The sequence below is a fragment of the Myotis nattereri genome, assembly GCF_964212035.1.
Source record: "Myotis nattereri genome assembly, chromosome: 3".
In the NCBI taxonomy this organism is placed as follows: Eukaryota; Metazoa; Chordata; class Mammalia; order Chiroptera; family Vespertilionidae; genus Myotis; species Myotis nattereri.
The window spans coordinates 65,781,434-65,794,313 of record NC_138077.1 but is presented as its reverse complement, the minus strand read 5'-3'; the positions used below and the strand labels follow the sequence as shown (position 1 = coordinate 65,794,313).

The 12,880-nt window shown below is 42.1% G+C and overlaps 1 protein-coding gene across 1 annotated transcript in view; it reads right to left on the bottom strand.

Annotated features, from left to right (window-relative positions):
• Window positions 1–570: 570 nt before the first annotated feature.
• Window positions 571–12,880, bottom strand: part of CCDC191 (coiled-coil domain containing 191) — an 87,655-nt gene continuing 75,345 nt past the window's right edge. The window contains exons 14-17 of the mRNA XM_081085656.1: window positions 11,701–11,844; window positions 3,547–3,699; window positions 2,879–3,024; window positions 571–1,714 (exon numbers count right to left, since the gene is read on the bottom strand). Of these exons, the coding sequence (XP_080941782.1) occupies window positions 1,570–1,714; window positions 2,879–3,024; window positions 3,547–3,699; window positions 11,701–11,844 (588 nt within the window). The 3' untranslated portion in view covers window positions 571–1,569. The remainder of the gene's footprint in view (window positions 1,715–2,878; window positions 3,025–3,546; window positions 3,700–11,700; window positions 11,845–12,880) is intronic.

The window sequence follows — 12,880 nt, the reverse complement described above, 5'->3', positions numbered from 1 at the left end:
ACCCATGGTTTCAGGTTTTACACACACACACACACACAGATAGCCCAGCCAGAAACATAGGTCATTTACTAATTTGTTTTCCTATGTCTACTTAGAAGGTTCTATAAGTAGGTAAAAAGTTCTTGCTGGCTCAATCAGAATATGGGTTGCTAAAGACTCAATTTCTAAATGATGCTTGAGGTGAAATAAAAATAAAAGAGAGTTTAAGAGAGAAAACTCAAGCTCTACGGGTGAAACCTTGCATGCTTACTTAAGGGCTTCACCTATACGTACAGGCTTGGGTGCTAATATAAGCCAATAGTCTATAACTTACTACAGTTATGAAAAGTGATTCAGATGGAAAGAGATTAAATATGAGTTACTTTTATTCCCATTTTCTTTGGTGGACATCAGTCTTAAAAAGTTTTTTAGAGGATAACTATGGAGACAGGGATATTGTAGAAGAACTAAAGTTTGACTTAGGGTGTTTTGTCATGTCTGAGTAAGTCACACATCTTCCACAGAGGACAGAATCATTTTGCAGGTGGTATAGCTACAGCTTGGTATCCCTTCGAAGAAGTAAGACATGATGACAGAATTTTACTTTACCAACTCATATTTTCAACCTACCAAATAACAGTTACCTCAGGGTGCAAGGGACTTTCTCATTTTACTCTGTGCTTTTATCTACTACTTGAATTTGTTGTAATAAATGTGTTTTGTAATGGAAAAAAAAATTCTAGCAGATAATTCAGTTCACAGAAGGGATTGTCTTTATAGTCTTTAGCACCTTAAAGATTAAAACATTCTTTGAATGAAAGATAAACATCTTGATATATAGATCAAATTGAGGTCTAGAAGCAGATCAAATATTATTTAGAGGTAGCAGTTGGGAGCATGACCAGATATTTTAACAAACTGCTGGACTTCCCTTCCTGCTTATCAAGGTGCACTGAAGAAAAATGTGTTTGGTGCCCCACTTTCTCTGAAATTAGGATACGCTGTTATCCATTGCAGCACTGCAAAGACTACCTTTGATGCGTGGCTTTCCATTAGGGGTGGGCAGAAAGGATGGAGTCCGGCAGAATGCTTGTTGCGGATGCTAAGGTACTAACGAGGTGCCTGGCCACATATGACTCCTTTTCTAAGTGCTCACTACTTTTAATTTCTTTTTAAGTAAAGTTACATTTGCTAACAACTCACGTTAAGCTATAAGGACATTTTCCTCCACAAGCTCAGGCAAGCAAACACGTCCTTTTTAAAGTTTATGATGCTAAAAATACAGACGCTGCATTTGAACAGTGGAACAGGAACAGTTCCTGTGGCTGATCCTGCTGGGATAAATGCTTTAGTGAACTGATTAGCAACCCAAGAGAAATAAAAGAAGGAAGTACAAACTAAAAAAGAAGTCCTTTAGTCCAAGGAATACCTGACAGAACCACCATGTAGATGCATGTGCATGTGGGTGGGTGGTGCTAACAGACCGGTATGGACCATGGGCATTCCATCTTAAGCACGGCGCTGGCTTGTGTTCCCTGGCCACCAAGGGCTCTTACATGAGGGCAGGTATCTGACGCTGGACAGCCAGAGTCACGGTGGGGCCAGCGCCTGGAAGTCCGGAAGGATTTCAGCTACCTTCTTACGGAGTTGCTCTCGCCTTTCTTCTCTTAATCTTTCCTCTTTCATAAATTTTGCAAACTTCTTCCATGTCTGAAATGTGATCCAGAGAATCCTCCTTTAAGAATAAAAAGGGAAAAAATGTAAAATATTAAGGATAAGTTGACTTTCCATCTGAAGTACATGTAAGAATAATCCTTATGTGACTAAAACATATTACTAAGGTATGTAAATCACAACTGGAATTCAGGCTGAGAAATGCTGTAAAGAAAAGAAAGCCACAGAAGTGGATGGGAGTGACCAACAGGTTCTTTTACTTTCCCTTAGGTAGCCAGGGAAGGCCTGTGTGAGGAGGTGACACTCCTGTGCCTACACAACAATCTGTACACCACAGAACGTGGAGGCATTTGCCACATTAAGTTCATAGGAAATGACAGACACCCAGTCACCAAAGAAGGACAGACCATTTGTTTACTCTCAAAGGGAAGTGCGTAATAAAATTTAGGGCATTTCTATCCAAAATGCTTAAAATTACACAAAACGAAGGAAAACTTACACCTTATTCCTCAAGGAATTTAGATTAAATAAGACATCACTGTATTACAAACATTAATATGGCATACTGTGTGATTTGAATTACATAAAATTCCAAACCAGGCAAAACTAAACTATATAGCCTTGAAGGCTGCATGCTTGGAAGGCAAAAGTGAAGAAACAAAAAGGCAAGGACATGCTCCGCACAAAGCTCAGGAGTAGTTCACCTTGAGGAGGAAGGGCTGGCCCTTGGGCAGAAGCCAGCGGGACTCTGGGGGCCATCAGTGTCCTACTTCTGGACCTCAGTGGTGATGACATGGATGTCCCCTTTATAGTAATTCATTAAGCTGGACTTGCATGACTTAAGCACTTTTCTGTATTAGTGTTATATTTCACAATAATGTTAAAAAATCGAACTTACAAACCTATGTGACATAAAGAATACATACATTTGCTTAAGTGTGTTCATGTACTACTCATAACTTTATTCTCCTGCCAGTCCCTGTGAAGCAGAGAAGACGGGCACCCTCCTCATTTTAAAGACGGGCCCTGGAGTTCCAGGGGGGTGGTTACTATCTTGTTTTCATCACCAAGTCAGTGGGTGAGCTGGAACACCTCTGCTGGCATCGCTGAATGCCCAGCTCTCCTAGCCTCCACTTCCTCTTTCTGGACATGTTCCAGGTACAGAATATATTGCAGGGCAATTATGCAGTCAAAGAGTGACTTTCCTCAGAGATCAGCCCCTCACCTGTCACTGTGCTCCACGGCAATCTTGTGCTTGCTCTGAGAATCGATCCGGGCCTCCCTGACCATGTTAAGCCAGGCCCTGCAAATCTTCTTTTGAAGAAAATGCATACACAGTGTTTGTACTTCTTCCTCCAGGTCAGTCAGGTACTGGGGATAGGGAAAGAAACAGAAATGAGTCAAATAATGTCACAGACAAAGAACTAGAGCAAATAAACAGTACAAAAGAGAAAGAATAGAAACAAAGACAAGACAAAGGAACAAAGGACACTGGAGGCAGAAAGAGAAAATGTGGCAGCCAACCAAACAGCATTATTTCCTTGTCTGAAGGAAATAATGGAACCAGAGGGGGGGAAACAGTAACAATATCAAGGGGGTAGATTTCTAGTAAAATCACTTGAGCAATTATGGGATAAGAAACAAGTATAAAATCAAAAGTTGATATAATGACACATAATTTATAGAGACAAACAGTGTGAAAAGAAATAGGCTTAAGATTTTATATCAACAAAAAGTTAATTTGACATTTCCACATTCATTTCTAAGCAATGCATTAGATTGACTATTTTACATTGTTCTTGAAAAAACAATGACTGGACATTCTGGATTGCATCTAATTTTCTTACAGGGATTAAGTAGAGACGTATTCAAAGCTCCCTTCCTGTGCCTTACCTGCTGCCAGCTCCGGAGGACTCTCCTAAGCAACGTTTGGGAATAGCATTGATCGGCCTGGGCCGTCTTCCTAGCCAGGCTCTCCTGACTGCAACGGAGCCAGCTCAGCAGGCACTTCCTCTGTAGGGTCAAAGAATGATGTTCTTCGGCCACCTGGATCATTTTATAAATAAGAGAAGGAAATTATTCCTTGTATTGTAGATCACTTAAGGAAACACACATTCATTCCCTTGGCAAATGATGCTTCAAACCACATGTAGTAGAGAGGATATCTTAAGGACATTCAGCCTATGTCCCTAAAGCTTTGATTATTGACTCTATTTTACGGGGGTTTTAGATTCATCGCATGCATAGCCTTTCAGTGCTGACTCCCTGAAGACCACAGTGACTGGCTGGTTATCAGGAAAATGGAATAAACAGCCTCCAAAGCCATTATTTCGCTTGCACCGAGTTTTGAAGTGGGTGGCTGGCAATGTTCTCAGTTTGTTCTGTTGGAGCTCAGACAGCAACTCCATAACAAACCTCTCTTTTTTATGTACTTAACGACTGTCTAATTGAGGAAATGCCAATACTTTCAATTAGTTTTGTAGAATGAGCTGTCACCAGCACTGAAATTTAGACATTATCAATAAACCACAAAACCATCTGATAGAAAAATAACATGATGAATAATTTAATGTCTTACCAACTTAAAAGGTCAGAGCAAAATTCTTTCAAAATAAACAACTCCGTTTATAGATTTTAAAAAGGAAGTGTTATATTCTTTCAAGAGGTAAGAGGAAAAAATCCTTCCCCCTTTGTTCTCTCCAATTACATATTTTTCTAAGCCTGTCTAGCCACCCAGCATTATGAATGTGATTGACCCAAACCAAACTCTTGGCAGTCATAATTCTTGGTCAAAACGAGCGTTACAAGAGGTCTCTGTGGCACCTGAGATGCTGCCTGTCCTGATTTCTGTCTGGGGACCAAAAGGCAAAGGCAGCCAGAAACCATAGCCTCCTCCCCTCCCTTCTCTTCATCCTCTGGGAAAACGGAAACAACCAGAAAGAACGATTCTCAGAAGGCTCCTTACAAGTTCTAAAAATGGTTGTTGGAATAAATGGAATATAGCATGAGAAAGAGAAAATTCTGAAATATCTAAATTAAATTACAGTGACCGGGAAGTGAAAGACAGAACGTTAGCCTGTTAATGACTGCTCATATTCCTCCCATTGCCTGTTGGAGCTTCAGGTTAACTTCCAGGTGGCTATTTCCACAGGTTATTTCTACCAGCACCACCTAACTCAGTGGTTCTCAACCTTGGCTGCACATTAGAATCACCTGGGAATCTTTTTAAAATCCTGATTTCTGGGCCTCATCCTCTGGAAATTCTGTTTCTTAATGGGTGTACAAAGAAACAGAATTTCCAGAGGATGAGGCCCAGAAATCAGGATTTTAAAAAGATTCCCAGGTGATTCTAATGTGCAGCCAAGGTTGAGAACCACTGACTAACTCCAGGAGCCTCGGCTTGTTAGCACGTGCGTGCACTCTCCAGACTTGCCCACAGCCAATCTACAGGAGGGAACATTTCTCTATGCTGGCCCCGCTCCCCCTTCTCCCCCTTCTTTGCCTGCAGCTAATGAGAATTCTTTCAGATTACCTTTCTTCCACCTTCCCTCTGCTCCATGTACAGAAATGCTTGCAAGACTCTGGGACCATGGGCACACTGTTCTGCTCAGCCATGCTCCTGGTGATTTGGAGTCTATGCTGCTTTTGGCTAGCATTTTGGACCAATAAACCTTATTTAAAAACACAGTTGTCATGGAAGTTAATTTTATTTTATATTTTTTAAAATTGTTTTATTGCTTAAAGTATTACAAAGAGTATTATATATGTCTCATTTTTTTTTCTCCCCTTGACCTTCCCCTGGCCTCTCCTACCCCCCCACCCCCCAGTGTCTTGTGTCCATTGGTTATGCTTATATGCATGCATACAAGTCCTTCAGTTATCTCTTACTCACCCCCCCCCCCCCCCCCCGCAACCCTCCCCGGCCTTCCCGCTGTAGTTTGACAGTCTGTTCGATGTTACTCTGCCTCTGTATCTATTTTTGTTCATCAGTTTATAATGGTCTTTATTATCCATGAATGCGTGAGATCATGTGGTATTTTTCCTTCATTGACTGGCTTATTTCACTTAGCATAATGCTCTCCAGTTCCATCCATGCCGTTGCAAATGGTAAGAATTCCTTCTTTTTAACAGCAGCATAGTATCCCATCGTGTAGATGTACCACAGTTTTCTAATCCATTCATCTGCTGATGGGCACTTAGGCTGTTTCCAAATCTTAGCTATGGTGAATTGTGCTGCTATGAACATAGGGGTGCATATATCCTTTCTGATTGGTGTTTGTTTTCTTGGGATATATTCCTAGAAGTGGGATCACTGGGTCAAATGGGAGTTCCATTTTTAGTTTTTTGAGGAAACTCCATACTGTCTTCCATAGTGGCTGCACCAGTCTGCATTCCCACTAGCAGTGCACGAGTGTTCCTGTTTCTCCACATCCTCTCCAGCACTTGTCCTTTGTTGATTTGTTGATGATAGCCAGTCTGACAGGTGTGAGATGGTACCTCATTGTTTTGATTTGCATTTCTCGGATGACTAGTGACTTTGAGCATGTTTTCATATGTCTCTTGGCTTTCTGAATGCCCTGTCTATTTAGGTCCTTTGCCCATTTTTTGATTGGACTGTTTTTCTTCCTTTTGTTTAGTTGTATGAGTTCCATATAAATGTTGGAGATTAAACCCTTATTGGTGATAACATTGGCAAATATGTTCTCCCATGCAGTGGATTTCTTGTTTTGTTGATGGTTTCTTTTGCTGTGCAGAAGCTTTATATTTTGATGTAGTCCCATTTGTTTATTTTCTCTTTAGTTTCCCATGCCCTAGGAGCTGTATCGGTGAAGAAATTGCTTCGGCTTATGTCTGAGATTTTGTTGCCTTTGGATTCCTCTAGTATTTTTATGGTTTCCCGTCATACATTTAAGTCCTTTATCCATTTTGAGTTTATTTTTGTGTATGGTGTAAGTTGGTGGTCTAGTTTCATTTTTTTGCATGTATCTGTCCAATTTTCCCAACACCATTTATTGAAGAGACTGTCTTGACTCCATTGTATGTTCTTGCCTCCTTTGTCAAATATTAATTGAGCATATTGGTTCGGGTCGATTTCTGGGCTCTCTATTCTATTCCATTGATCTATATGTCTGTTCTTGTGCCAGTACCAGGCAGTTTTGAGAACAGTGGCTTTGTAATACAGCTTGATATCTGGTATTGAGATCCCACCTACTTTGTTCTTTCTCTGGATCGCTGCAGCTATTTGGGGTCTTTTTTTATTCCAGATGAATTTTTGGAGAGTTCGTTCTAGGTCTGTGAAATATGCCATTGGTATTTTAATGGGAAGTGCGTTGAATTTATAGATTGCTTTAGGTAGTATGGACATTTTAATGATGTTGATTCTACCAATCCAAGAACATGGTATGTTCTTCCATCTGTTTATGTCTTCCTCTCTCTCTTTTTTCAACGTCCTGTAGTTTTCTGAGTAGAGGTCTTTTACTTCCTTAGTTAAGTTTATTCCTAGGTATATTAATTTTTTGGTGCGCTGGTAAATGGGTTTGTTTTTTTAGTCTCTCTTTCTGTAAGTTCACCATTGGTGTATAGAAATGCCATAGATTTCTTGGCGTTAATTTTGTATCCTGCTACATTGCTGAATTCATTTATTAAGTCTAATAGTTTTTTGATGGAGTCTTTAGGGTTTTTTATGTACAATATCATGTCATCTGCGAATAAGGACAGTTTTACTTCTTCTTTTCCAATTTGGATGCCTATTACTTCTTCTTCTTGTCTAATTGCAATGGCTAATACTTCCAGTACTATGTTGAACAGGAGTGGTGAGAGTGGGCATCCCTGTCTTGTTCCTGTTCTTGGAAGTTAATTTTGTTTGTTTAACAAGCACATGTGAGTTTAAGGGAAAATGCTAAATAATCCTTCTGAAGAAAGTGATAGAAACAAACGAGGAATTGTGTAACTGGACCCTTCTCCTTCCTTAATTTTTTCTATCCCTTCCTGGAAGCCAACTCTGATGGGTGAAGAAGCCATCCCTTCCTCGTACTGCCCTCCAGAACTTTCCATTTTACTTTTTATTTTTTTAACTTTCAACTGGTGCCTGGCACCTACATGACCTTCCGATTTCTACGCAGCACAAAGGCTGCCAGAACGGGCAGGATTCTTGGAAGAAGATGGTGATGAGTTCCTCCAGCTTTGTAACCAAAGCGCTGTGACTCTGAGCTAGCAGCTCTCTTCTCTAGGGCTTAGTTCCCTTGTCTACAAAGTGAAGGAGATGCAGAGGACTGCGAATGTTCTAAAATTCTATCTTGTTGTGATAGACAGAAGAGTGGCCCTTCAGGGATAGCTTTGCCCTGATCCCTGGAACCTGTAAGTAGGTGACCTTACATGGTAAAAGGGATTTTGCAGATGTGATTAAGTGAAGGATCTTAAAATGGTGAGAATATCCTGGATTATACGGGAGAGTCCTAAATATAATCACAGGGTCCTTATAAGAGGGAGACAGGAGGATCAGGAAGAGATTAGAGTGATCTGAGGAAGAGGCTGTGAGCAGTGGAATGCAGGTGACTGTTAGACACTAAAAACAGTAAGGAGACATTCTCCCCTTGGAACCTCCAGAAGGAACTTGCCCCACTCACAGTTTGACCTTATTCTAGTAGGTCTGGTTTTGGACTTCTGACCTCCAGAATTTTAGGATAATAAATTTGTGTTGTTTTAAGTCACTAAGGTTGTAGTCATTTCTTATAACAACAACAGAAAACAAATACACTGGTATGACTAGAGAGGTGATTCTCAAAATATGGTGCTCGGACAACTTGTATCAAAATCCCCTGGGCTACCTTTTAAACATGCAGAGTCCCTGATACATACTCCCCTTCCCACTCCCCACCCCAGCCAACAATCCAGACTTACTGAAAATACTTGGAGGTGGGACCAGGAAAGTGCATTTTTGTAAGTTCTCCAGATGGTTGTATGATCAAGAAATTTTAGAAATGCTGGTTTCAGATCTGTGATTCTCTGTTTTTATTTTAAGTGGGTTTTTCTATATTTAAAGCCTATAATTGTTATTTTGAGCTCAAATTCCTGTTTCTATTTTTACATTCTTCTGCATAATTTTTAAAAATTTTAATTTGATTATTTACCCATAAATTCTATTTTGTTTCTAAATTTTCATACCTTTCTTGATTTTACTCCATCAAAAACAAGGACCAAAAAAAGAAGAGCTAATCCTTGACTACCTTTCCTTTGTGTATTATAGTTAACAATGAAGAAATAGATAAAAGCCAGATAAAACTAGGAGCACTCAACTGGATAGCAAATTATCTGATATGACCAATCTTTGTGGTTATATATTACTAGAGGTCCAGTGCACAAAATTCATGCACAGGTGGCGTCCCTAGGCCTGGCCGGCAATCAGGGCTGATCAGGTTCCTTGCCTATCTGCCTCCTGTGTCTGTCACCACCCACCCCCAGATCCTCATCCCATCCCGGGGGGAGGGACCTGGGAGGTGGGCCACCAGCCCCAAAGAGGGAACCAGCCCTCGGCCCCCCCTGGGAAAGGGGCCACGTCCACCACCACCCACCCCCAGTTCCCTGTCCCAGGTGATTGGGGCCTGTCGGCGGGGGAGGGGGGGAAGGACTGGGAGGTTGGCCTGCAGGCCCCATCAGCAATCAGGGCCTGTGGGCTGGGGGCAGCTCCTGTGTTGAGTGACTGCCCCCTGGTGTCAGTGCGCATCATAGCGACTAGTCATTCCAGTCACTTAGGTTTTTATATATATAGATAAGAAGCAAATTTTAATTCAAATTTCAGATTTCATTTCCAGATTCATTCACTCAGAAGACTGAGGAGTCAGCTCACCCATATCACTACTAGAAAAGCCAAAGCAAACTAGCGATGGCTGGGGGCACAGATGGGTCCAGGCCTCCAGATAGGATGGATTCCCCTGCGCTCAGGCCTGACCACCACAAATGTGCACCCTCAGGTGTTTTGGAATACTCAATAGTTCCAGAGCCACTGGTAAGGAGACTGAGGACAAAAAAAGTCAGGGACAGAAGAAAGATAGTGGGAAGGGCATTTGGGGAAAACAAAAAGAAGGAAAGAAACTGTGAAAATAGGAAGAGAACAAGGAGAATGAAGGGTGAATAAACTGGTGAGGTAGGATAAAAAGCAGCCTAAGTCACATTCACAGAGGTATAACCTGCAGCATTACTTGATTTAGTGGGACTCTTATGATATGAAGCATTATTGTTCATCTTTAATCCTGGTTTTCACAACCAAAACTACTAGTCTTACACTGGTCAAATGTGTAAATAAGAGTGGTTATCACTGGTACACATTACTGAGCTTATTATTAACTAGAATTCTAAAGGCAACATTTTATGCATTTTGGGCTTCATAATCATTTAGTTGAATGATCTATGCACTAGATAAATTTGAATTTCGATGATATTTGATTTAATATATCTTTGTGTGGCAGAGTGGGTTGCTATTCCCTGTAATAGGATTATATACCCATACTAGAGGCCCGGTGCACAAAATTCGTGAACAGGGGAGGGCCCTCAGCCTGGCCTGCACCCTCTCCAATCCAGGACCCCTTGGGGGATGTCTGACTGCCTCGCAATCCAGGACTGCTGGCTCCTAACCCCTCTGCCTGCCTGCCTGATTGCCTCTAACTGCTCCCCTACTGGCTGATTGTCCCTAACTGCTCCCCTGCTGGCCTGATCGCCCCTAACTGCCTCTGCCTCACCCTGCACCCAGGACCTAGGATTCCCTCCTCTGGCTGGTCGCAAGAACCCGGGATCTGGGCTTCCCTCCTCTGGCCGGCCACAGGCACCCAGGACCTGGGCCAGCTTTGCCCAGGCCGGCTGCAGCCACAGGGGACTGTGGGTGGGTGGCTTTGCCCAGGCTGCAGCCGGAGGCACTGGTGCCCAGGACCATGGGGCAGGCGGTTTGTCCCTCTCCTGGGCCACAGGCACAGGCGCTGGCACACAGGAGTGCGGGGTGGGCGGCTTGTCCCTCTCCCAGGCCGCAGCCTTGCTGGTCCCCATTCCTCTCTCAGGAGCTCATTTGTGCCTGGTTGGTCCCCATTCCTCTCCCCCAGTGTTCAGTGTCTGGGCCGTTACGGCGTGAGGGTGTGATGGCCATTTGCATATTAGCTCTTTATTATATAGGATTCTTTGTGTATGATTTCATAGTATCTCCCAATGGAGTAGATGAGCCTCTTTCACTTCTTTTTTTTTTTTTTTAATATATTTTATTGATTTTTTACAGAGAGGAAGGGAGAGAGAGAGCCAGAAACATCGATGAGAGAGACACATCAATCAGCTGCCTCCTGCACATCTCCCACTGGGGATATGTCTGCAACTCAGGTACATGCCCTTGACCAGAATCGAACCTGGGACCCCTCGGTCCGCAGGCCGACGCTCTATCCACTGAGCCAAACTGGTTTCGGCGAGCCTCTCTCACTTCTTAGTGACTTTTAGTTTAGCGCTATGATTTGCTCTGGCCAACAGAATGTTAGTAAACACAATACCAGGAGAGGTTTCACATGGGTTTACAGAAAAGGGTTTGGCCTTTGTACCTCAGACATTTGCCAGGTGAAAAGCATGCCCTGAATAGCTGCGATAGCCAGAAAGAGTGGCTGTGGAGAGACCCGAACCCAATCCACAACTGGTCCACAGACGTAAGAAATAAATGCCCGAATTATATATATGCCACTGATATTTTGGGGCTGTTTGTTATGTAGCTTTACTGCAGCAGGAACCTGACTAACAGACCTATGGTAATTATTTTTCTCTTTATTACACACAGTAGTGAGAGAGGTCTCTATTTTTCTTATCTGTAAAAATATACTCTAGCTTTTTTCAACCAATTCAATTACAGAAATCTTTCTCTACCTTGGAAGACCAAATCTAAACTCTTACACAAAACAAATAAATAAAACACTCACTTCATTTATCTTTATGGCTTTTCAATCACCAAACAATACCCAAATCTAATTTTATGCTATTTGAAAAGTCAATTTTCTAATTTTGAGGGGTAAGAGTATGACACTATACCTGGATGTTTTGCTTGCTCTGCATTCTCAATCTCTTCCAAGGCTCCAGACCTTTTTTCCTTAGCAATACCCTTTCATAATGATCTTTGGCTATTGCTTCCAGCTGCTGGTTCCTCTTAATTCTCTTCTGCTGCTCCAGTTCTTTCTGAAAAAAATTAAAAAGTAAAAATGGTGAGGAGGGACCAAGATGACAGCATAGGAGGCTCCTCAACTTCCTTTTTCCTTCAGATGCACTGAATATACAGCCACCCACAGAGAATTGCCTCTGGAAGAAATCTAAAAACCAGTTGAATGACTTCCATATTGGGCGAGTAAGAAAATAAAGCTGAGAAACACTTTTGTCATAAACTCATAGTTGGCACAGCACCATACAATAGGGAGGGAACTCCCAACTCCCAGCTTGCATTTGGACTGCACATCTAAAACCCCAGTTTTTAAAACAACCACCCAAAACACCTGGATTTGAAAAACACTGGAGCTTATGTCCACAAGACACACAGAACTATAGCAAAGAAACAGTTCTTACTGGCTGAAAACTTCCCTAACATGGGGAAACAGATATCCAAATCCAAGAAGCCCAAAGAATATATATATGTATGTGTGTATACACACACACACACACACACACACACACACACACACACACACACTAGAGGCCCAATGCACAAAATTTGTGCAAGGGGCTTGGTCCTGACAGCCCCAGCTGCCTCGGCCCTAGCAACCCTAGATGCCTTGTGGCCTCGGGGCCCTGCTGCCCCCACCCATTGGTCGTTCAGAGAGGTCATTCCAGAAGGTCGTTCTGCCATCCGGTCTAATTAGCATATTAGCTCGTTATTATATAGGATGACTCTAAAGAGACACACACCAAGACACATTATAATTGAATTGTCAAAAGTTAAAGACAAGGAAAGAATCTTAAAAGTAGCAAGAGAAAAGCAACATGTTACATATAAGGGCAATCCCATAAGACTACAAGTGGATTTTTCAGCAGAAATCCTGAAAGCAACAGGGAGTGGAGTGATATAGTTAAAATGCTGAAATAAAAAGGACTGCCAACCAGAAATGCTCTACCCAGCAAAAGTGTCCTTTAGAATTGAAGGATAAAGGGTTTCCAGACAAACAAAAGGTGAAAGAGTCTATCACCATTAGATCAGCCTTATAAGAAAGGCTAAAGGGACTTC